The sequence below is a fragment of the Poeciliopsis prolifica genome, unplaced genomic scaffold, assembly GCF_027474105.1.
Source record: "Poeciliopsis prolifica strain line A6 unplaced genomic scaffold, Auburn_PproV2 SCAFFOLD016, whole genome shotgun sequence".
In the NCBI taxonomy this organism is placed as follows: domain Eukaryota; kingdom Metazoa; phylum Chordata; class Actinopteri; order Cyprinodontiformes; family Poeciliidae; genus Poeciliopsis; species Poeciliopsis prolifica.
The window spans coordinates 5637739-5662954 of record NW_026562391.1 but is presented as its reverse complement, the minus strand read 5'-3'; the positions used below and the strand labels follow the sequence as shown (position 1 = coordinate 5662954).

The 25216-nt window shown below is 42.0% G+C and overlaps 5 protein-coding genes across 5 annotated transcripts; 2 read left to right on the top strand and 3 right to left on the bottom strand.

Moving 5' to 3' along the window:
• Position 1: 1 nt before the first annotated feature.
• mettl26 (methyltransferase like 26) lies at positions 2 to 2401 on the top strand. The gene is made up of 6 exons (XM_055040965.1): positions 2 to 336; positions 444 to 606; positions 1224 to 1283; positions 1350 to 1417; positions 1576 to 1654; positions 1758 to 2401. Exons 1-6 carry the CDS (start codon positions 143 to 145, stop codon positions 1812 to 1814), a joined length of 621 nt encoding a protein of 206 aa, XP_054896940.1. The 5' UTR covers positions 2 to 142; the 3' UTR covers positions 1815 to 2401.
• Positions 2395 to 5272, bottom strand: wfikkn1 (WAP, follistatin/kazal, immunoglobulin, kunitz and netrin domain containing 1). Its single transcript, XM_055040938.1, has 2 exons — positions 4963 to 5272; positions 2395 to 3916 (listed from the first exon to the last, which is right to left on the bottom strand). The coding sequence occupies exons 1-2, from the start codon at positions 5212 to 5214 to the stop codon at positions 2396 to 2398; spliced, it is 1773 nt and encodes a 590-aa protein (XP_054896913.1). The 5' UTR covers positions 5215 to 5272; the 3' UTR covers position 2395.
• A 2217-nt stretch (positions 5273 to 7489) lies between these two features.
• Positions 7490 to 11343, bottom strand: LOC129366879 (ras-related protein Rab-40C-like). Its single transcript, XM_055040960.1, has 6 exons — positions 10684 to 11343; positions 10555 to 10615; positions 10399 to 10459; positions 9909 to 9986; positions 8893 to 9115; positions 7490 to 8555 (listed from the first exon to the last, which is right to left on the bottom strand). Exons 1-6 carry the CDS (start codon positions 10835 to 10837, stop codon positions 8242 to 8244), a joined length of 891 nt encoding a protein of 296 aa, XP_054896935.1. The 5' UTR covers positions 10838 to 11343; the 3' UTR covers positions 7490 to 8241.
• Positions 11344 to 14057: 2714 nt separating this feature from the next.
• On the bottom strand, positions 14058 to 17698 carry LOC129366862 (inositol 1,4,5-trisphosphate receptor-interacting protein). Its single transcript, XM_055040937.1, has 2 exons — positions 17608 to 17698; positions 14058 to 16465 (listed from the first exon to the last, which is right to left on the bottom strand). The coding sequence occupies exon 2, from the start codon at positions 16454 to 16456 to the stop codon at positions 14591 to 14593; it is 1866 nt and encodes a 621-aa protein (XP_054896912.1). The 5' UTR covers positions 16457 to 16465; positions 17608 to 17698; the 3' UTR covers positions 14058 to 14590.
• Positions 17699 to 19738: 2040 nt separating this feature from the next.
• LOC129366878 (calcium homeostasis modulator protein 1) lies at positions 19739 to 24420 on the top strand. Its single transcript, XM_055040959.1, has 3 exons — positions 19739 to 19834; positions 21125 to 21726; positions 23155 to 24420. Exons 2-3 carry the CDS (start codon positions 21181 to 21183, stop codon positions 23662 to 23664), a joined length of 1056 nt encoding a protein of 351 aa, XP_054896934.1. The 5' UTR covers positions 19739 to 19834; positions 21125 to 21180; the 3' UTR covers positions 23665 to 24420.
• The last annotated feature ends 796 nt before the right edge of the window (positions 24421 to 25216 follow it).

Sequence of the window (25216 nt, the reverse complement as noted above, 5' to 3'; positions counted from 1 at the left end):
GAATGCGGAAGTTGACGGTCGAAGTGTAAAAACCTGCACATTCGTGGGTGTTACTGAGTGCGGTGCGTCTTTACTGCGCCAGCTGGAGTGGTTACATAAACTCTACGCGGTTACCCGACGCCTGAATCCGGGCTTCGGCACGATGCTGAACGCCGCCGCGGCCGAGAGGAACAAGGAGCCCATTCTGTCGGTGCTCCGGGACAGCGTCAGCGCCGACAGGCCCCTGCAGGCTCTGGAGATATCCTCTGGCACCGGGCAGCATGTCGTTCACTTTGCACAGACTTTGAGAAACATCATCTGGCAGCCGTCTGAGTATGACCGCCAGTCTCTTGCCAGGTGAGCGCAGGTGTTGGTTGGCCTTTTAAGGTTTCTGCGACATCATGTCCAGTCGAGGTAATCTGTGCTTTACGCTTCACAGTGAAGGTTTTGTGTTCTGCTTTCAGTATAGAAGCCTACAGGTCTCACTACCAGCTGCACAACGTGAAGCCTGCCATCCACCTGGATGCCTCTCAGCCTCATCAGTGTTGGGGAGGGATTCAGCCTGAAAGCCTCGACCTGGTGCTCAACATCAACATGATCCATATTTCTCCCTTGTCCTGCACTGAGGTCAGCTTGGCTGATTATTATGGCTTCGTGTTACACAACAGCAACAAAATTATTTCATCCCCAAACATTCTGTAGACGCGCCATTCCTCAAAGTGTGTTGGCTGTGTTGAATAAATGTAGCTTAAATACAGCAATGGGTATATTTTCAAGTAGGCTACAACAGAAATCTCAGCTGGTTCAAGTTAGCCTAAAAGGAGAAAAATAACACGGAAATAGTCCTGTTTGTTTCTAAGAACAAAAACGTTCCCGTTGTAAACCATTGAAAAGCATTTTATTATTATTGCATTGCTTTATGTTGGGATCTCGTTTGGAATGATTACCTGCCGATATTTCTTCTCTCATATTTATACAGTGCCTTTTGTTTAAATACCTCTTTCTTTTAGTTAACTTCAAAATGTCAGAAACCTGCAAATGTTAATACCTGATATGAGTATTTTAATGAACTGACCTACACGCAGTATGCATAAAGCTTCCCCTGAGTGTTTTTACATAACAGCTCTTCAGATGATAACTGTAGGCAGTTCCTAACAAAAAGGTTGTAGGAGTTTTCCACTTTCCAGCCTCCATTTTATGCGATGTGGTTCTGGTGCTCTGAAGACCGCGCTGTTCTCTTCTAGGGATTATTCAGGGGGGCTGGAGTGCTGCTGAAGCCACAGGGTCTTCTGTTGACATATGGGGTAAGCGAAAAACATTTCATGCCATTATCAGATCCACTCATGATTCCTAACGATTAATACTCTCAGCCATATGCAGTGAATGGCCAGATCACCCCTCAAAGCAACGTGGACTTTGACTACAGCCTAAGGCAAAGGTAAGATGATCTGCCGTTTGTTTATATATTTACACCGTAAGACTAGTAAGCAGGCTGTGCAGTTTATATTAAGAGAACCAAAACAATAACTTTGTATTTATGTTATTTTCTATATATATATATATATATATATATATATATAATGTTTAATCTTGCAGGAATCCAGAATGGGGACTAAAGGATATCTCCTTTCTCAATTCTGTGGCACAAAAAAATGGTTTATTCCTAGAGAAAATTGTAAGTATCTATTTCATAAGGGGATCTGGCGCATTTTTGTTTTTCGAAAAGTTCTCTCAAAAAGTAATAGTTTTCAAATTTAAAATGCTTTAAATTTGTCTAGGTGGAGATGCCAGCAAACAACAAATGCCTTCTCTTCAGGAAAGAGAGTTTGGTGTGAGGTTTCCCGGTGACTCATCTCTGAGGTGATGGATGGTCAAAACGCCTTAATTTCCACTTTGGTCAATGTATAACTTGGGACACATTATTTCAATCTTAATTGTTTTTCTATCCATGTCAAACTGTACAGTTAAACACTTACATGAAAGTTTATTTTAACATTCTAGGAAAGACAAATGTTATATTAATAACTAAGGGTAAGTGCTTTTTAGAGGTAGATAAGCTACAGTACATGACTAGAGGGGCAATACACACAAACAAGTTTTAAAGAGCACATAAAATAAAGTACAGTCATATACAACAGTGACCTATTTTAAATATTACATAATGGATTTTACTCAACATGATTAATTTGGTTAGCAGCTATTTTAGCAGATTTTTTTTTTTCATTTGCCATTAGAAAATACAACACGTGTCATAAAATAGCATTTTAGTTCTGTATAAATTGTCTCACAATATCTTAAATGTCATAAAAACCTCTGTTGGACTGAATATAAACAACTGATCTTCCTTACTTAAATAAATTGGCTGTAGTCACTTATTTGTGAAATAATTAAACGTACCATTGTGTCCCAGCAAGCTTCACAATGTTTCACATGCGTTTTTATTGATAGCATCACGAAGCCTACGGAGCCTACGTTCAGGTATGGCTTTGACGTAGCTATCCGGCTGGATGATGGCCATGCCGTCCTGCACCATTCCCATCACCAGTAAGGGGTTCTCCTCCGTGGTGATGTTGGGACAGGGACAGCTCCAGTCAATCTTGACTATGGTCACCTCTAGGTTTTTGGTGTTGAAGAAAGTCAGGCCCATCTTTTCGTCCCTTAAGACTTCGTCCAGACTAAAGTGAGCCAAACCAGAGTCGAGGTCCTCAATGATTTCCGTCAGCCGGCCGACGATGGCGAAGTCGCTGCGGCACAGGGTGGGCATCATTTTCCCCCTCATCCGGCAAGTTCTACACGGTTTCCGTTTGGGCTGTGGACAGTTTGCCTCGCACTCCTTTTTGGTGGCAAAGCTGTTTGCATTTCCCTGGCATCCTCCGTAGGCAAAGGGCTGGCATTGTTTCATTAAGGAATTCCAGGCCCAACGTGCCTCCCAGTTTTTGCAGGGACCCTGAACCGCCGGCAGGGAGCAGATCCCCATCCCCTCTCTCTGACAGGACGCTTTGCACTCCTCGTACGTCTCAAAACGGTTGCGACTATCGTCGCACCCGCCACTGCTGAAGGTCATGCAGGAGCTTAGCTTGCTGTCATAATACCAGTCCACGTGACGCTCCCCACTGCACACTCTCGTGTCGACTTCAGCAAGGCAATCAGCTGGAGAAAACGGCCGTCCCATAGGCAACTCAGGATCTTCAGAAAAGTCATCATCAGCTCGGCGAATAACAGACAACGGGTAATCCGCTTGGAGAACTCCCACAGAGTTTCTTGCAATGCATGTGTATATGCCTGTATCCCAGACCTGGGCATTGTAAACAACTAGTTGACCAATGTTTGTTATAACTACATTCCCATACATCTGATCCGGCCTCATGACTAGACGCTCACGTCTTTCACTCTGCTTCTCCCATGTCACATCTGGTCTGGGGACTCCAATCACATCACAGTGGAAGCTAACGGTGCCCCCAACATAGATTGACTGGTGGTGAGGGTTAGAGTACAGTGTGGGTGGCATGGGATCTTCCTGCGAGGATGTTGGGGTTGGAGAAGCTGTAGTATCAAGAGGCAACGGACTGGTGTGAGGACCAGCAAGGTAGAAGCGGCAAGGAATCACAGTCAAAGTCACTCCCCGGATACAGGCTTCTGCATCCATGTAACAGCGGTTGAAGTAGGTGAGGCCATCTGATGCACAGGTGAAATAGGGTTCTTTCTCGCAGCGGTCCTGGCATTTGCAGATAGGCTGTCCGTCCCAAATGTCACAGGTTGCCCCCTGCTGGCTGCAGAAGAAGCCCTCACAGGTAGCCGTGGAGGCAGGGGCAGCGTCTCCGTTGCCACCTCCTTCCTTACCATCTGGCTGAGCAGGCGTGCCATCGGAGAAACGTGCCGAAACACAACTGTTGAGGCCGCAGACGTTGGTGCAACATTTCTCATGATCAGCGCAGTCCTGAGAAAGCAGCACATTCAGATCGTCACTTATGCCATTTGAAAGGAAAAATGCATTCAGTATTCAAGAGAAGATTGCTATTTTTTAAGTCATTGCACAGTAACTAAAAAGAGCAACAGATAAAACCACATTAGAACTTCACACAAAGGCCCACTGATAAACTTTTACAAAACGCGTTGATTCTTAGGTAGAAATTAAAATGTGCCAACTCAAAAACCATTAATATACACAAAGCTACATGAACTGAAGTCTATTACCTCTTTGTTTGCAAATGTCCATAGTACTGTCTGTGGACTACTATGTTGTAGTCCATAGGCTATTGTCTCTTAGCTGCAACTAGACTTTTTTTTCTTTCTCTCAGTTACATATAACCAATACATCTGTGGCAGACCACACTGAACTTCTAAAAGAAAAACACTGTGTAACTAAAGGAGAAATTACATTTAAAATCTTACTTTTATTTAAATGTTTGTGTGTGATCTGACCCCTAGATGCCCATTAGCCTGACACTGATGATGGTTCAAGATGCTAAAGCTCATATAGTGCTGGAAGCCTCATCATAATTAAATTTTCATATATCCTCCCGCAATACATATTTCCTGAGGTCAAAGATAAAAGTGCCTCCATTTTCATGGATTAGTTTGAATAAACACATTTAGAAAATTCTAATATATCGACGTGCGCGTGTGTGTGTGTGCACAGAGAGAGACAGTATTTCTCTGAATAACGCGTCATCTTTTTATTACTCACAATGACTACTGTAATTGAGCCAATGGTTTTTAGACCATTAACAACAAACCTTGGGATGTAGTCTAAACCAGTCGCAAAGTTTGCTTATACCTCAGCCAGCTCTGGACACCTACAAGACGTGCTCTAAGGCTTGAATGTCCCACATTATCCAGTGTAAATAAACACACCACTTCGCCTGAGCTTTGGAGGAGGCAAAAAAAAAATTAAATTTTCCTGTGCAGTACAGAAAACTATTAGTTCATTCGTTCATCTGATGTCCACTCTGTTCGGCCTCTCTCTGTTTGTAAGCGTCTCACCTCATCTATGCTGCATTCCCTCTCGCAGGTGCTCTGTGCGTCAACCCACAGGTTGGTGTTGAGCTTGTTGGGACAAAACCCTTCGTGCTCAGCCGCGGCTCCTGTCACACTGGCCGCCGAGGAAAAGTCGAGGCACCCGCAAACCAAGAACGCCAACAAAAACACGCGCGTCCATCTGCAGGGCGGCTCGCTTTGCCACCTTTTGTCCTTCGAATGCCCGACTTGAAAAAGTTGGAGGAGGATGTCAGACATGTTTGCTCCTTTGAACGAGTGCTTCCATCCTTCCTGCGGGTCTCGGGTAACAGAGACTGTGCGATATGTCTGGGCGCTTTCTCGAGGAAAAACCGGAAAAGTTCCAGTTTTTACTGCGCGCGACATTTAACGAGCACTCGCACGAGCGCATGCTTTAAAAAGAATATCGCCCCTAGAATAATCAAGGTCTGGAGCAACAAAGAGCAAAAATTCACCTTCGGGAAACGAAGGAAGGACGCAGCCAGCTATCCACAATGAAAGAGAGAGAGACGGCTGCAGCCTTTCAGAGTGTGAATGGAGGTGGAAAGGGCAGCCCCCCACACACACACCCTCTCTGACCGCCCCCACGGCCGTTCTGAGTCGGAAACTTTTATGAAGCAACACCGTGAGCGACGCAACTGGACAAACATTGTAAAAACATCAAAGACAAGTGGAGCCGCGCCGCTAACTGCTGCTGAACAGAAGGGAAAGACGCAGCATCTCAATGGGACGCTTGCATTCAGACGCAGGTAAACGGACTAGTACACACACACACACTTACATATGTCGACGTGGTGAAAGGCCCTCGAGGCGAGGAGCTTGAAAGGCCAAGCAGAGGGCGTGTCGCGTCATGTCCGACACAACGACGTCGCCCGCGCCCCTCTCCCTCTCTTCTTGTCTAGACGCGGGTCGGTTTACCACCGAGCCTCATTGGCGCTCGGCTCTGAGATGCCTCGGCCAGGTGGGAAGGCGTAAAAAGCCCCATTTTCAGCAGGGTGTGACTCGTCTTTTGTTGCCGAGCCGGGCTGCAGATCCAGCTCCCCCCCCTCAACCCCTTCTACACAAGCCGCTCCTTCCTGCTCATCTTTTCATTCGCAGTGACCCTGCGACCTTTCGGTGACTTCTGACCGCCCCGCATTCACGCTCCGCGGCGGTGGAGCCCCGCACCCCCTTCTTCCCCAGCCCACGGTTAACCCGAACTGGCCAATACCGAGGGAGCAGCTAATCAAATCAGCTCCCCCACACCCACAGTTTTTTTTTTTTAATGCACTTCAACACCAGCCAGTCTCTGGACTGGACAAAAGGAGAGGACAGGGAAATGACTCCCAGGATTCCCACAGAGGCCCTTACGCATGTCTGCGTAAAAGAATAATAATACCCAATACGTACTTGGAAGTCAAATCTGTATTTCCTTGTGATTTTGAACACAGGCAAAGAAGTCGTGGCAAACTTTGAGACACACCACTCTCTTACATTTCATTAGATGTTTACATGAGGGCGGTTTGCAGCGCAGAAACACAAAGCCTTGCCAAGGCTTTTCAGTGTAGCATCCAGTGCAAATATCTTGAGGTAAAACAAACTTACAAGTAACTTTTTCAGCAAGGTGTAGGAGCTTGTTTTAAGTTAGGAATTTCTTAATGCCGATTTAAAAATAAATACTACTTCCACTAGCAGATTATTTCAGCTCTAACAAGACATTTTTCCAATTTTATAAGAGCCAATTGAACTATTTCTTTGAATCAATATTAAGGAATTATTGACTTAATAGTTTTAAGCTCATATCTTGCTCAAAAGTAGCTTGTAATAAGTTAGTTTTCTCTTACTTCAAGTGTATTAAGATATACGCACTAGAAACTACACCAAAAATACTTGGTTGGACTTTTGTTTTTGTAGGCTATTGTTCTAAAGAGGAACCATAGGGACATGCTCTTCTACAACACACTGAGCCACGAGGAAGCTGGAATGAAAATAAATGAATTTACATAAGCATGAGAGTCTGCCACTTAGTTGACTCAAGAAAATAAACATTCAGGTTGAAATAACAGCACCTAAATGAGACATTTTTATTTAACTACTGTTCATTTTTTTATCTAAATTATCCAATTAATGCTCCATATTATGTACCCTGTTTGATACATAAAAAATATATATTCTCTAGAAAAGACCAACCACTAAAAAAATTTTTAAAAAGAACTTTAAGTGAATGTACTGCAAAAACAAGTATTTTTGGTCTAGTTTCTAGTGCAATAAGTGGAGTTTATCTCAAGGCAAAACTTCCACAATATTAGTTTTACTGGCAGATTATTTCACATCGACGTTTGAACTAGAAACCAGACCAAAAATACTTGGTAAATATTTTTTTTTGCAGCGTTTCTAATTGGCTCCCACGTCATAAGGCTACAGCAAATGAGCCGTCAGATATCGTTTCATACTGAAAATTACTCACAATCTTCTAAAGCCAACAAGATTCTCCTGTGGCTGAATCTGAAAGTGAAAACATCGATCGGTCCACTCGTTTGTTCAACTTCTGTTTTTAATAAGAGCCGAGCAGAGATCAAAACTAGCCATGCTGTCGAGAGTTAAAACAGTTACACGACAAAGCGGATCCGGTTTATGTTTTAAAAGCCCAGACACAGTGCAGCGACGAATGGACCCCAATCAATAGTTTTGGAAAACGAGAGCTTTTGTTTGAAATCTGTTCCTCCTTAATTCCACTTCATTAGCATATTTTAAAATGTTTCAAACAAAATATTCTGAATAAATAGCAAAGCGACACATTTTTGTTCCATGTACTAAAAACACAAAACGCTCGAGACAAAACAAACATGAGAAGCTCCTCCACATGAAAATCACTGCTTCACAAATACACATGTATATCTATATACATACATAACTTCAAGTCCAGCTTTAAATACCAGTAAACAATCTTGTTTTTTTTTTCTTACAGAAGAGAATCATCTGTAGTGTTAACTAGTGAGAGATAACCCTTGATTCACATTAGTTGATCCCCAGGAAATCCTCCCCGCCTTGATAGAGAACAGGTAATCGAGCATCCACAAGATGGCGCCGGCGAGAGCAAGGAGAACAGAAACCAGTCCATCAGTCCAGCTTAATTCCTGAACATCAAATAAGTTCATATCTGTTTTCATTTCTGGCAGCTGGGAGCTCTGCATGGTCGTCAGCCTTGTGACGTCTTGGGGGCAACAGCTTTAGTATCTGCCCTGACGAGGGGTGAGGGAGTGGGGCAAATAACTCTGCCCTCCATCACTATGAGATCTTACAGTTGCCTTTGGAGGAGGAGGAGGAAGAGGAGGACGAGTTCATTGGAGGACTCTGAGGAGTTTTGAAGGACTTTGACCGTTTCAGGCTGTTGGCTTTGCTTCCGCCGCCGCTCCCGCCAGACGCCGTGCTGTTGGCGACCGAGTACGAGCGTCCGTGCATCATGACGGCGTTCATGCCGTTGGCCATGGAGAAGGACTTGAGGTGGGATTTGATGGCGACGGGAAGTGGCAGCTTGTCGATGAGGTGGACCGGCGTGCAGGAGACGATCGATCGGCAGCACAAATCCTGAAGGCTGAAGACTGAGGGCGAGGGAGCAAAAACTGTTAAAGATGTATGTGCTGATGAAGGAAAGAAACAAACAAAAAAAGTTTATTTTCTTCTTTTTCCTCTAAAGTGGAGGTCAAAGAAAGAAAAACAGAAAAAAAAGAATGAAAAGTTATTTCTATCTTTTCAAGTTAAAAGAGAAATAGAAAACCTGGAGGGGAAAAAAATACAAAAACTACGTGGAGAGTATAAGGAAGACTCAGCTTTTAGACAATTGGAAAAATAATCTGGAAATAATTTTTTTTAATTTATTTCTTCTGTCTCAGTTTACTTTTAGAAAGTTAAAGGTAAGAACTAGCTCCGCTGACTCACCTCTGTTGGGCCTCCAGAACTTCTCCATGCCGTGCCTCATCAACACGATACGCGACAGCTCTGTGAACGACTCGATGACGTTGAAGTTGCACAGAGGGCTGACCTCGAAGAAGGTCATGCTGTTCTTTTCGGCGTAAGCCCTCGCCTGCTCTGTCGGCACTTGGCGCTTGAAAGCCAGGTGAAGTCGGTTTCCTACAAGGATCCTGGGAACGCCGGGAGCATGCTGAAGGAAAAGGAAATCCTCTTATGATTCTCTTGATAAGGTGTTCCCGTCCCTTATATTGTCCAAAAAAGCAACACCCAAAGACAGGAATCGATTTTCTTGTCTTGTATTTGTGTGACAAATCATTATGAAATAACGTTTAAAGGTAAAAAGGAAGGAAAGTGATTCATGCTTTCCAAGGTTTCTCCCAGAAAACTTACTAAGCCTGAGGTTTGGGTGCTACGGCAGTCATTCATCCAGAGGTCCACTGTGTTGTTGAGTTAAAAATATTTAAAATTGACAGAAAACTTGAAAATATCACTTAATAATTATGTGTCATTGAAAGATTGGAAGATTAATACCTGAACACAAACTATAAACTCTTAAAAAATGCAAACATTTAAAAAGACTTAAATAAATAAGCAATGCTAAGCCTGGTGGGGGCACAAGAAAAGCCTGGTGGCCCGCCAGGCTTATAATACACTCTGGGAAAACCTGCTTTCAAAATATTTTACAAATAAAAATCTGAAAAGTTTGGCACGCAATTACCTTCAGCAACCCTGATTTGATGCAACAGATTGTCAACTGGGTCTGAACTTTGACTAGGCTGTTCTAAAGTATGCTTCTTCTACGTCACAAGTATTTACTAATTGGATGTAGCACAAAAATACCAATAACTTGTATTGACTGCGGTCGTAATGTGGGAGAAATTCCATGAGAATGAAAATGTTAGCAATCCACTGTACTTTCAGTATCAGTACATGTTTCTCACATACTATTTTTCTGTCAACTGTGAATGGACCAAAGCGATTACCTCATCAATTTCCCGGATCCATCGATCTATCCCATCAAACGACCAGGCGTTGGTGATGTCATATACAAGCAGGATGCCCTGTTCAGAAAAAAAAAAAATTATACAAAGAGGTTGAACATGCACAGGATCTCACCGGGAACAAGGATGGAGAAATATTAAATGATCTGCAAAAACTACATTTGTGCAAAAAGGCATGCATCAGCTTTTAAACAAACGCTAACAAGTAAGTCATTTACCTGCTGCTGGGTTCCTGTCACTTTCAAACTTGAGAAAAAACTTATTTTTACCCGCAACATTTAACAAACTTTACCTGTGCAGTTTTAGTGGTGATACCACTAACCATCAGACATGAATCCACACCAGCATTTAAGAAACGAGGCCAGTCACCATGTTGCATGAGAAAAGCAGATCTACCTAAGCTGTATTATCTATTGTGCAGGTAAATGTTGGAACCTTTTAAGAAACAAGTTAAAATTGCTTTCGGGATTACCTGTGCTCCACGAGAGTAAGACCTGAAGATGGTGCAGAATCTCCCTTGGCCGGATGTGTCCCTGTTGAAGGCACAGATGAGGCCCCGTGCATTTTTAAATACCATACGAAGCTACAACACCAACAAACTGCTCCTTGAATGATGCCGAGGTCTCACCAGAGCTCCAATTTCACCCGTCTGCCGTCCAGCAGGATGGTGGTGGTCTTGTAATCAATCCCTGAAGGCACACACATTGAGTTTATGTCCCATCTGGCGCCTCTGACGGGGTGAATAAGAGACACTTACCGCTGCTGTAGGCGTACGGAGACTCGACCGATCCGTCCTGCAAACTCTCCAGGATTTCTCCTTTTCCCACGTCGCTGTCCCCCACGAGAAGAAATTTCAAGAGATAATCGTAGCTCTTGACGGGGCTGCTTTGAGTTCCCATCATCCCACGCATTGGATCTGGTTCGCTGAGAGCTTCACGAGCTCCCCGGATTCTGTGCGCTGTTCGGGGGGCGAGCTGGAGGGCTCCCCAGAGGGCCAGCGGACGCTAGCCGATAGCCGCTAGCACTGGCTAACGAGTTAGCTGGTATTCGAACTTGAAGAAATTAATTTCTCTCTGCGGCTTAATCGTCCAGCTATATTTCCCACTGCACTGAAATGCAAACTATGATGATGGACGTGGAGACTGTCTTGTTTTAGTAAATTATCAAAACAACAACATTGGCTGCTAGCTCTCCCGTTAGCAAGCCAGCTAACTTAAACATTAGCGCCGCATTCCTTGACGAACTGAAGCCGTGACGTTAAAACTGACCGGTTTAAACTAACTTGTGGCGGCACACGAACAAACCAAATCAGAGTTCGTCTCCACTCAATCGCGAAAGACTAAATAGCCGAAGTGAAATGACGGGGCCTCCCCGACTCCAACGACGCTGTGATCGGACTATGAGGGAACAACCAGGCAGTGACACCATTCACTGCGTCATTTCCGGTAAGTTAAATTCAAAATAATGCTAAAACTTTTGTAGAAAATATGATTGTTGTTTGACAGGGTTAGGGTGGTATATATATACTCTGCCATATCTCTGGTATATCTATCTCAAAGGAGCAGTTTTGGATATATATGAAATGAAGCATAAGAGAAGACATTTGACCCTCAGTCTCTTTAAAAAGCTGATGACGCCACAATTCTTCTGTATTATTCCGTTTACAACGAGCCTTAGGAGTATTGGACTGAGAAGTAGTTTGTATGATGAGCTCAGCAGATGTGTAGTTCCACCAGGGAGTTGCTAATCCCTGCTGGCGCTAGTCTGGAGGAGTTGGGAGGGAAAGGCTTGTGGGAGGGGTACTCCGTGTGGCTCCAAGGAAGAGTTTTGTGAGTGCAAGGAGTCCTCAAACATGCATAAAAGAATCAAAGCAACACTCCGGGTATGTTTTTGATGAGGGATCAAAATTATAAAACAATATAAAGCTCAAAAAGTAAATTTTACACAATACTTTCCAGCCCCCTTAAAGATCTTCTTTATAATTTCAAACAAGATCTCAGTAATAATTCAAATTATTGAGGTAATAACTGAAATTATTATCTCAATAATTTCAATTCAAGTATTGCTGATTCATGTTGATATCTCATCATTTGTTAATGTTTGTTTTTTTACATGTTTATTTGATTTTATTCATTTGCACATATATGTTGACCAGCATCAGAAAGATTTAGCTGTCAGCTACATTCAGGATTGTTCTATGGTTCTGTATGTTTTTCCTGTAGATCAAATTCCATATATATTGCATTTATTGTATATACATTGATAAAATTTGTAATATATATGAGACCCACAGGAAGACCCAGATGTTTTAGTGTTTTTCAGCAGTCCTCTCCAGATTGCAGATTGTTGAAAACCTGCCATTTTTTGGGCTGAAAATGGTTCTTTCAGATGCTGGGCTTGTTCTGATGATGTTTTGCTTTCCTCAAAGTTCCAGAGTCTGATTCAGAAAGAGAGCAGATAGTGACACCTGAAAAGGAAGAGGAAGCAAAGCAACTTATGTTGTTCAAAGCCTAGTTGTTGCCTGCCTCAGCCGATGATTCCTCCAGAGACGGATCAAAGAAGCTTTCTGAATATCTCAACGTTCTTGTTTCCAGTGATCACAGAAAAGTTCTGAGGCCTGAAACTATGATTAGAAGATATCTCATCTGGCTCTACAGAGTGTTTCTGGGTATTCCTTCCACTCTTCCAAGTGATGAAGGCGTAGCAAACAAACTGGAGCTAGTCGAAGTACGATGTTATCTGGACAGAATATACACAAGAGCCAAGAAGGAGGTCTTTAAGTTTCAGGACGTAAATGCAAATATTTAACAGCAGTAAGTTCTCCAATGAACCATGCTAAAAAAAGATTACCACTATCTACTGTACACTCTAAAAACTGATTATTAAATTCCAGAGGAGTAAAGATTTAACCTGAATTGTTTGTTTTTCTTGGTTTTCTGAACATTGTCTCACATACTGACTGAAGTCAACTGCTCCAGTTTTAAGGGAAATGCCATTTGGCCCCTGCTAAGTAAATATTAAAGGCAATACTTGTTCCTTCAGGTGATAAGACCTCTCATTAAACACGAGCCCATTGTTGAGTCAAATACATCTTCCATAAGTGTTTCTTTTTAATTGTTACAGATGGTTTCACTCTTACAAAGTCAGTTTTCTTCCAAAACTCCAAAGGCTTAGCAGACAGTCCCACCAAAGAGCAGTTTCACCATTTCTCCTCTAGATGGTAGGCTTTTTCAAGCCAGACTTACAATCCCAGCTTCCTGTTATAGTGAGAATGGAAGAAAAGCTCTTTTTTTTAATTTTCTTCAGAAGCACCACCAGGGGGAGCCATGCAGGGAGGTTCAGCCAAGTGTCCCCCTACTCAGAGTGCTTTAGATGTGCTGTTGCACACTGTAAAACAAAAGATGTGCTTTAATAATGAGATGCATTGTCTAGCAGGAATTTTATTTGGAGGTGAATGTAGCGCCACCTACTCCATGCCCAAAGCAGAACACTTGCAATTATAACCATGCCAGTAAGTTGCTGAACTTGCCTGCGGTGGATTTTATTAGCAGCTGCAGACATGTTTTAGTGCAGAATTATAGAAGCTTTGACAATCTTTTGAGTGGATAATCCTGTTTGTGCACCAGATGGAAGAAGCTCTATGGAAAGGACTGAGTGTGCAACTGCTGTGAATGAACATCCCCATCAGCAGGGTAAAATGGAGTTCTCAAACTATGGCATGGAAAATCCTTTGCACAGACTTGTAATTAACTCTTAAGTAACTCTGATCTTGAGTTGGGTGAAAGTTAATGCTGGTGATGGAAGCCCCCTTTGAAATAAAATTACAATCTTGCAGAATAAAAATAGCACTCTGTAATAAGTTAACATTTGGAATATGACGCATCTTTTTACCCAGAAGGACCCAAGGAAATAATCTCCAGTTGCTCTTGAAAGATTGACTTTGAAAGTAAAGTTTAATTTAAGAAGTTGAATTTGATGGTCTACTGAGGTCTCCTCAAAAGGACCACAGAAACAAATGTACTTCAAAGACTTTGATGTCTAAAATGTTGTAATAATTTATTTCAAATAAATGCTTTACACATGGACTTATCACATGATATACCGATACTTTATTATTTAAATACAGTTATATCTAAATAGATTAGATCACCAACAAAACTTTTTTATTTTAACAATTTGGTTCAAATGTGGATGAGACTGATGTATTTCAAGGTCTTTATCCTTTGTTAATTTATAGGATGAAGGCTTACAGAAGCAGGAAATGCAAAATTCAGTTGGTCAGGAAATTACCTAATGCATTAAACGTTCCAATTGTGAAATGTTGCTCAATCACAAGGAAGACTGAGTTGACAGTAATTCAGCAGACAGATGACTGGACTCTCCCCAAGGCCAGTAAGCCACAAAAAGTAACGGCTAAAGAACCTCATTGTTCAGAGTCCTGTAAGAAAGCATGTAAATGAGGAGTTGAGAGGAAGAAAATAAAGTCACCATACAAAAAAACGGGGACAACAGAAACCTGTGTCTGCAGGTGCAGGACTATCAAGCACCATCAAGTCCAAAGTTCCTTTTGATTAGGCTCCCTTCTTGTTATTCTGTAATTAAGATGCACCTGCATTTATACAATTATTTGAAAAAATAAAAAGTCTGTCTAACTGTACACAGTTTTAAGCAAAGGATTTTGTGCCAGCCTGAGGTTGAGCAACATATTCATGTATCAACATGTGGGCATTTTGAAACATCTCCTGGAAATGCATGACGGCATTCTTATATGCACAGTAATCTTCCACAAAGACATGAAACAGGTTCACTGGTTTTGCTTTGCAGATTTCTTGAGGTAGTCCAGTGACCTCAGCCAAGGGGTTGCCAACGAGAATGTGGGTCAGGTGCTTCCTCTTAAGACTTTCCTCCACAAAGCTCAGCAGGTCTTGTAGCCTAGAGGTCGCAGAGTTTGGTTGCCACTGCGATGTTTTTTTGGCCAGCAGAAGGTGCATCAATGCCATTTTGATGTGGATGTCCTTTAGTGCAGTCTTCCCTGTCAGCGCTTCCTGTCTCCTGTGAAGGAAGAAGGCAATTTCGAGAACTTGATCATGACAGGAGTTCGCAGGGAGGCGTTTGGAGAGATGTTCCAGGAGGCGGTCTTCATAGACGGAGAGCGACAGTGCCCAGAAAGTGTCCACGTCACTGGAGGTCCAGGGTGTGATGCAGAAATGAGCTTCTGTGTTGAACTTAACCACCGGCTTCAAGCTGAAGTTGATCTTCTTCCCTGACTTGAAGCGAACCACCAGAGCGCCTGGAGTTGCAACGTAGCCGATGCTGAGCTCAAACTCGTATTTATGCGAGATCTGTGTCCAGGCTTGTTTGACTGTGTTCTGAAACCACCGGGTGATCTTCGATTTTGACAGAAAAGGAGTGTTCTTGCTGCACAGCGGTCCATTGAAAGCATCAGCCACTTTTGTTTTTGCTTTGTCGCTCTCAGGATGCACCAGGCAAACCATGTCGTCTGCATCGACGGACTGGCAGGGGCAGCCATTCGGGACTTTCTCTTCTTTCAGCAGTTTTATCTGACCGCAGACTTGAATGTCCAGCAGCGGATCACTCACCGGGTTGTTCCTGAGCAGGCAGTGGACACTGTATGGTTTGCATGGAGCAAAATGAACGATGATGTGACGCTCTTTCACCATCTGAAAGTCCTCAATCAACATGCTGCTGTTGTTTTCACAAACCGTCCTCATGGCCTCCAAGAGGTCATTTGCAAATCCTTCCAAAAAACCCTTCTCCCTCAACATTTTCTCAGCAGAGGCCTGAACACATTGAGCATAAAAGCTCTGCAGCGTTTCAACGTCAGGTAGCGACACTTTAGGAGATCTGCGGGGGGGGATCCTGGTCTCCTCCTGATCTGTTTGGAGATTTCTCTTCAGGTATTTCCTGAAGAAGCGCATTATGGAAATGATGGAGAATGTGTTCCAGATGTACCAGAGATAATCCCTCTCCCATTCTGCAATACCTCCATCTGAGGTTTCGTTTTCTGTCTTGCTGTAGGCATATGAGGCAGGTGAGTCTCGATCTTTTGGATGGATCGTTGCTCCTTCTGACGTCTCATAATGTCCCTGCAGGCCATCTTGTTCTGAGCTGCCACTTCTAAAATCTTCTCCCTCCTGATTGACAAGATTTTCAGTCAGATTCACGGTAGTGGATTTACTTGTCATGTGTCCCACTGGTAATTTGGGATCAAAAGTTCCTCTTTCAGCAACAGCCGCATCTGTGTCCAATGGTTCATCTTTGTCATGTTGATTGGACTGATTCTGTTGCTCTGGATTGTTATTTATGTCACCTTGAAGTTCTTTTATTTTGTCACTGACAGGTGCTGATGGTTGGACTAGTTTCCCTTCCCCTTCCAGCAGCATCTGTTCATGCTTTTGCAAATCCTGGTCGACGGCGTCGTCCCATTCCTCAACCCCAGGATTATCCCGGGGACACAACAGAAGACCAGCAGCCACCACAAACACTCGCACCAGAGTATCTTGCATCATCTGCGCAGCCTGGGAAGGAATACGGAGGCAGCGATTAGTTCACTTTCAAATACAGCTCAAATTCATTTTAACCTTGTAATTTACTTCATTGCAATCCCAAAACATTATTTGGTGATAATATGATTTGGACATTCATTACTTTTGCTATATTAACATTTTTTTCCATTCTTATTTTCAAAGTAGCTCAAGCTTAGTCGGATTGTGTGGAAAAAGTCTGTGAATATCCATGTTCAACATTTTTTCTAAATATTACAGTTATATTTAGATTTGGACCATCAAACTGTTCCACTGTGGCTTTGATGATTGTCCTTCTGGAAGGCAAACCTCCACCCCAACCTGCAACCGATGTCGCGTTTCCTTCCCCATCTTTCAACTCTGACGAGTTAGCCTGTCTTTATGAAGACAAGCATTCATCATTTAGCATAATCCTGCTAAGAAGATGTTTTGTGGTGCACATGATGTTTTCAGGGTGTAAGTTTTCCACCACATGCAGCATTCTGTAGGTCATTTTAGTCTGGTCTGGCCTGAGTTGTGTTGTTTGGTCTTCATGATGCTGTTTGTTCTCCAATGTTCTCTAACAAACGTCTACAGTCGTCACAGAGCAGCTGAAGTCATGTAGAGATTTCTTAACATTCCACCCAGGAGGAATGTTCACTAACTAGCTGACTTTTGAATGTAGCTGGTTGCACAAGATTTCATCTAGGGGCATAAAGGTAAAGGGTGCTGAGTACATGTGCACACATGAGTTTTATAGCGTAATACATCAAATCAAATAAAATAAAATCATTCATCATTTTTCATGGGCAGACTTTGTGTTTTTGTCTACCACACGAAATCACCAAGAAGTCAAAAGAAGTTTGCAATGTAACAAAATGTGAAAAAGCTCAGGAGTTATAAATACCCTTGTAAGGTAAGAGTTAAAATTGTAAATAATAATAATAATTCTTTGTAACAGCATTCTAGTTTTCTAAGAAAAAGATGCTACTGGTAAGTTTCACAACGATGCAGCCAAAGAGGGAAGCAAGTAACTTCCTGAATGTGTTCAAGCAATGCTGCATTTATCTCTTTATTAAATCCTGTTGGGTGTTTTCAAATCAAGCACTCTGCACTATTATGTAGAAAACATGTCAAGATTAAATAATCATACACACCTGAATGAGAGAATGTTTATCTCAGCAGTCGGATGTTCCGGTAACACGTGAAAAGGTACAAAGGAGGAAACGACCTTATGCTGCCACTTGCTCTGACATCTCTTCCTATTTAGTCGAAGGTTCAACTTATTTCCTGCTCACGTAACCCCATGTGTTCTGCTTCGACACTTTCCTGTGCAATATGCAAAGCAAAAGGTTCGAGCTGACTTCCTGAAACTGCCTACTCATTTCACATGTAGTGCCAAATGTAGATGATGCAGCCACACTGGCTGAAACCAGAAGTTTTCATATACTGTTTAAAAACTCAACTTTTTTCCCCCGTGTTTTTGACATAAAGGAATTTTTTTTCCTGTTTTTCATTATTTAGGATGACTAAAACTATCTCTGTTTGCTAAATGTCAAAAGAACTTGTTCAAGTTGGAAGAGTACAGATCGCTGTGCATTTAAACAATCCAGGAAAATCTTCACCATAGTTTGTAAACTAAAACAATGAAAGTGAAAAAGAAGCTGAGATTTCAGTCAGGAAATGAAAGTTTGGGCACAAATGGGCCTTTTAATGACAACAATGATTCTAATCATGGCCGTCAAAGATTTGTGGGCAGGCGTGAGCCAATATGCTATGAACCTGACTTAGAAACCGAGAACATTAGACCCATGTCACACAGTTTAAAAGGCAAATCTAAAACAAAGAAAAATGAAGTTCAATCCAAATTTCTCTCATTATTCTGGCATTTAGCACAGAGAAAATAGCTTTGGTACTCCTGGCCATCCTAAAACAGATCAAGTTTAGTCTGATTCAGTCTTAGACAGTGAGAAAAATGGATTATGTTTCTTTTTAAACAGAGTAAATATATGTCCGGTTTCAATTATATACAAATGCAAAGACTCCACAGCAGCCTGCAGAGGTGATGCCAAATAATGAGGATCTCCCACGGGTTTAAAATGTATCTTCTGTCATCGAAAGGTACCAAAACGTCTCAAAGCGTTTCAGATTTAAATAGAAAACTTATGGTTTTTAATGTCGTTATTGGTCTGAGACTAATTCAACCAGAAGACGAGTATCTGAAGCTCCCGTTGAGAATTGATCTAAAACAATGTAGTCTTTTTAAACAATATCTGCCTGTAAACATTGTGAAATAGTAATTCCTGTTTTGTTACTATTTGCAGCCACAATAACTAATCAAGTTTTAAGCCGTAAAAAAGCTATGGTTTTGTGTTTGCTCCGTGTTATTGGTGGTTTTGAATAATTTCTGCTGTATTTCCAGCGTTAAAGATTTACCTGAGCATATTAACAAACGGTGAGCCTTTATAGTCTTTGTCTAGAGTGTCAATGGAAATGAGGTGTTTCTTAATGTGGCGCTGTTTGTGTTACATAAAATCAGTGTACACAAATCTTTGACTCAGAGAAATAATTTTCCTGGTGTCGACAATCAGTATCAGGTTACAGACAAGTGCATTAAATGGCTAGTGTTCATGAACAGTGGAGTGAACCGCTGCCTTTTATCTTCTTGTAGGCTTAAAACTGGTTTGTCAAGCTTCAATTTGTGGATCCATATGAATTGAAACTCCTGTGTAGGATATATATATATACATATATATATATATGTGTGTGTGCGTGTGCGTGCGTGCGTGCGTGTGTGTGTGTGTGTGTACTATACTATATATAGTGTAGTTGAAATAGTTATATATAACTATTTCAACCTGATTCACTCTCATTTCTACTCCAAGCAAATGGAAACAGATTCACTCTTTTCCTATGTGACTGCAACCAAATTTTCCATCCAAAGCCACAGATATTTGAATAGTTTGAACGTTTGTTTGCATGTCTGGCTTGTTGTGGTGGGGCAGGAACAATCCAGGCACTCTCACTGATGGGATTTATTGGATTGACACAGAAGCACTTTGCTTTTCATAAAATAATGCAGAAACATAGAGCTAAAAGAGAGGGGGGGGGGGGGTTTGAAATAAAGAGTGGAAGATATTCACAGGCTTCGTCAGGTTTACGTTTGAGAGAATATATTTTCTCAAATCACTGTAACACAGTGAAGGGAGGAGCTTGATGACAGGAGCATAGGTCAGGTCTGAGTTTCACCAGAGAATCACTTCTCAGTCAGCCAGGTGCAGATGTACGCTGCATATAAACAGAGCCACAGGACACTCACTATGGACATTATGGTTATATGACAAGTTTATCTTTTCAGCTGTTTATCCAAGTATAAATAACAAGGTAAGTGTGAAGTTAATATGAGAACAATATCTATGAATACGTGTACCATCAACATGTTCTACTAAATCTCTGTCTTCAACTTTGTTGTTGGATAAGTAAATTACAAATGTTTTATAGATAAATTGTAAATAGTTGCTGCATCTTCTTTGCGTCTGGTGAAATCCAGCGATGTTTCTCAGCCAAAATGTATTCTCTATGGATATAAACAAAACTTTAAATCTCCTACTCGTTTCTTAATAAAAAAAAACGTAATAGCTGTTATAATAACTTTGCACTCAGATATTACTATCTTGTTGATTGAACATTTACTAGCCTTTTTATCAGGTACGCCTGACCATTTACCATGTAATACAAATCCTGAATCAGTCAGCGGCTCAGTGAGTTTAGCCAGGCAAATGTTGTGAAGCCGAATCTTGAAACCAAGTGGCTTTGAACGTTGCGTAGCTGTTTGTGCCAGATGGGCACAAACGTCTCTCAGGTTTGCAGAATACAAAAGAGAGAGGAGAAGCTGTCTGGATGAAAATGTGTTGCTGATGTCAGAGTGGTTCCAGATGATAGAAAAAGAACAGTAGCTTAAATAACCACTTGTTACAAACAAGATTTTACGAACACAACATTTGAGTGTATCACATTTGAAGCCCTTAGATCACAAGGGAACAAGACCAAACTCGGTGCCTCTTCTGCCAGCTACCATCAGCAAAAAGAGGCCACAGATTTCACATGTTTACCAAACCTGAACAAGGGGCAGACTGGTAAAACAGTGGTTTGGCGAGCCTTGATTTTGGCTGTGAGATTTAGATGTTATTGTCAGAATATGGTGTAGCCAACATAAATGAGGATCCATCTCGCCTTGTATCACTGCTTCAGCCTTGTGGTGGTGGCATAAAAGTATGGGCAATTGTTCTTGGCAAACATTGGGCCCATTGGTACCGGCTGAGTATCCTTGAAATGTCACAGCCGATGTGTAGAAACCAAACTGGTTTCTTGAACAGAACAACTAGTTCACCGTACCCCAATGGCCTTCAGTCATCAGATCACAATTAATTAGAGCAAATTTTAGAAATGGTAGAACAAGGAGCTCCCCATCACGAATACAAAGCTGAGAAATCTGCAGCAACTACGTCATGCTGTCAGGTCAATATGGATCGCTGACACCTCATTAAATATTATTGAACATTGTTAAAACCCTAACTTGGCATTAATTAAGGTTTGTTTTTCAAGAAGTTCAAACGCTACTGTTTTTCATACCAAATGAGAAGTGCTGTCTATCTAACGGTTCTTCTCAAACAGTCTTTTTCCAGAGATTTGACTGTCTGTAAACCAAAGCGTCCACCACATCTCACACGATGGATAAGTTTCGTATGATGTTCCAGTTCCTCCAGTCCAACCAGGAGTCTTTCATGAATGGGATTTGTGGCATCATGGCATTAGCGAGCGCCCAGATGTACTCTGCCTTTGAGTTCAGCTGCCCCTGCATGCCAGAGTACAACTACACCTACGGTATCGGGCTTCTCGTCATCCCTCCCATATGGTTCTTTCTGTTGGGCTTTGTCTTGAACAATAATGTGTCGGTGCTCGCCGAGGAGTGGAAAAGGCCCACAGGGAGCCGGACGAAGGATCCGACAGTCCTGCGCTACATGTTTTGTTCAATCACCCAGAGGTCGTTGATCGCCCCTGCGCTGTGGGTGTCGGTCACCCTCATGGACGGGAAGAGCTTCCTCTGCGCTTTCAGCATCAACTTGGACATTGAAAAGTTTGGGAATTCCAGCTTCATTAAAGGGATGTCGGAGACAGAGAAGATTCGACTGCTGGCCAGAATCCCCTGCAAAGACCTGTTTGAGCATCAGGAAATAAGAGTGGCGGCAACACGGTACATCAAGTGTATATCACAGGTATGCTGAGTTGGTTTTACTTTTTCTCAGGGGAAAACACAAGAAGAAGTAATGCAAATCAGAAATATGACTTTAAAAAAAACGACAAGGTTGTTGTTTTGGCGTCCCTGAAGTAAATAAAGTAAAAAATCTGTTTATTTGACACCATTCAAAATATTAAACCACAAAATGGATCATCAAAAAAAAATCAAATCAAATCAACAGAAAATCATTCTTATTATTTTCAAAAATACCACTTGAATTTGGAAGCCCTTGAATTCGGCCATACTTATTCAAAGTGTGGCCGAATGTTCCCTGAGATTTAACACAAGACATAAAAGGTGCAAGAATTTCCATATTCTGATGTATAATTGAAGTGCATGATTTTGTTGGCTTAGCTCAAGAAACATTTTCATCCATCCAACTTTTTTACACAGTCGAAGCACTGAAGAAGGACATGCAACTTAAACCCCTTTCAAGTCAAACCGTCACAATAAAGACACAACCACAAACTCCCATTGTGGATCACATTGCCCTTTCACAGAAAACCTAAAGCCCGGGGCACACAACTCATACAAATAAAATGCATAAGTTGTGTGTTCCTGATTTGCCCCATGTAGGACGTGGATGTCTGTCACAATCCTCACACAGATGTGCAAAAAGTGAATGCACTGCTTTAATAGAAGAACAATGTTGTGAGTCATTATCTGCATCAGGTTGTGCTACTCAACATATCGCTCAGGTCACGTACACTGTAAAAAAAAATCTTTAAATTACGGTGAATACTGACAGCTGTGATTAACAGCTTTGTCCATGAACTAATCAGCTGCTGCCGTCTCTGCGTTGTTGAAAATCACTACATCATGAATGTTCCCCAAAGCTGAATAAATTCCCTGACAGATCATACAGGATTGGGTGGAATACTGGTGGTTACAAACACATAACCCTCCTATTTTGTGTTTTGAAACCTTTGGTTGAATTTTAAAGTAGATCTAAATTTATTATGTCATTGTTTGTAGTTTTTACCTGTTTGTTATAAGAAAGCGGGGGCTAAGCTAATGTGGCCCCTGGGTGTTTAAAACTCTAGCAGCTGCAATGTTTTAAATTCCTCATAAGAAAATGTGGCTCTGTTTCACCTCTAATATCCCTCACTGGTTACATTTACTTTTGTGACGTTGCTTTTTTTTTCCTAAATGTGTTATTCATGAAACTGAGACCTATTTTGGTCCTCTCATAAAACGCCCACGCTGCTGTTTAGGTCTCTGAAGTCCCGTATCTTGCAAATGAAACGTTTGTAACATAAATGAAGTTGGTGAGCTGTGAAGGTTGCAGGAAGCCAGTAGAATGTGTTGTTTCCACTTTACCAAGTGGAAAGATTAACAAGAAAACGAAATCCATCACAAGCAAATGCAGTCTGTTTGTTCGTCTAAAAACCTCGGCTCTTTGCAGGCATGCGGGTGGATTTTTCTCCTCATGATGACCTTCACCGCCTTCCTCATCCGGGCCATCAGGCCGTGCTTCACCCAGGCCGCTTTCCTCAAAACCAAATACTGGTCCCATTACATCGACATCGAGCGCAAGATGTTCGATGAGACCTGCAAGGAGCACGCGAAGAGCTTCGCCAAAGTGTGCATCCACCAGTACTTTGAGAACATCAGCGGCGAGATGCAGAGCCTCCACCGCCACCGCTCCGGGAAGGACGACGAGGGCGACGAAGACGAGGACAAGAGAAGTGACGAAGACAAGCTGCTGGGCATCAGGGCCCAGGACGACATGAACAAGGTTCTGTGGAACTGGCACACGTGTAAGCCGGCGCTGGCTCTGAGGAAGGACCAGATGGACGGTGAAAACGACAGCAAGCTGACCGGGAAGATAAACGAGGGATTCAATGGGTTCGCAAACGGACACGCCCACGAGACCAAAAAAAAGGAATGGGCGGTGTATTACAGTAAGGTTTAAAGAAAACTGAGAGAAAACACTTACAAATGAACTCGCAGGCAGACACTGTGTTCCAGAGATGTGGCCTTTACTTTTGTTTCCTCGCCTTAGAAGCTAAAGGAAAAAGACTTTGTTACTTTGACAAAGTCTGCAACTATTGCCCATCTCTTCATATTTTGCTTCCATTCAGTTAGACTTTTTTTCCCCCTTCTTTTAAAGTTACATTGGCCAATATCTCCTACAGATTTCCAAAGGCTTTTCAGAGCTTTTCTTTCCACGTTTACTGTTTCCTCCATCATTTAATTTCAGGACCTGATCCTTTCAGAGGAGTGTCTTTCGTTACGCTGCGTCGCTCTGACCTATGAATTATGTAAGACATCTAAATTCAATGAATTAATCCTTGTTCTATGACAAAGAGCAGAAAAAAGTTAAATTGGCTCTGAGTCACGTAAAATGGCATTTTAGTATTAGCAAAGGGATTTTTGAGACCAACTCTTTGTGTTCAAGGTCTGAACCGAAAGGCAGGACCCAAATAGGAAATTCTCAGAGTGGCCTTTGGAAACCCTAAGAAACGGTTTGATCAACATTGAGAAAGTAACGTGTTCTTTAGAGAGAACATATATATATTGCACCTGTAACAGCTCTGACTGAATCTCATTCCAGTGCACAATTTCTAAAGTTGCAGCTTTTATCCATTGTCGTGGCACTTCCTTCAGGACGAGTAGCCTCTGCTAATGTTCAACACTAAATAATGCAAATAAAAACTGAAACCCTGAACATGTATTCAAAGTCTCAAACTGACTATGTTAGGTTAACTGGGCGCTCTGAAGTGAGAGCCTCTCTCCCCAACACAAAACTTACGACGTGAACAAATATACCGCGCATGATAAGAGCATACCTGATATTAAAGTCTGGGAAATAACTATTGCCACTTTTCAGCCCGCCACCCTTTTCACTATCTTATTTAAGAGGTTTAAATAATTTGTCGCTCAAATAGGACTGTGATAATTAACTACTATTAATGATAACTGTACAGTTGTAATCAGGGGAACAAACAGATCCTAAGAATATCAGTGAAGTCACATTATGACTCAGCAGAACTTTCCTTGGGAAAGGAAGTAGGAACAAAGTGCTGCAACTTAAATGCACCAAAGTAACTGATCAGCAGCAGGCATGAGCAACTCTAAAATGTAGGAGCTGAGGCAGCATGTTGAGAAACTAAATCTGAAGAAAAAAAAAAAAGACAAACAACTATAGATAGCTCACACTTATTTATTGCAGCACACTGGAAAGCCCTCACTGTTAACACTAACCACTGTTTGTGTGGCTGTCATTAAAACGTCCATACCCCATTAAAATGTGGGTGACAGTGAAGCAGCTGGATTCAGCATCACTCTGTCAGCTGTAGGCAGACGTTACACAATAGCACTGAAATGATAAAAGTTCCCGGGTGTAGGAATGTTGCGTCCGCCTTTTTCTTCCGAGTTGGACATCCTGCGTTGTAACTTTTTTTTAACTTCGGAGCAAATGTAAAGTTCATGCAAAAACAAAAGAATGCGGCTTCCGGAACATT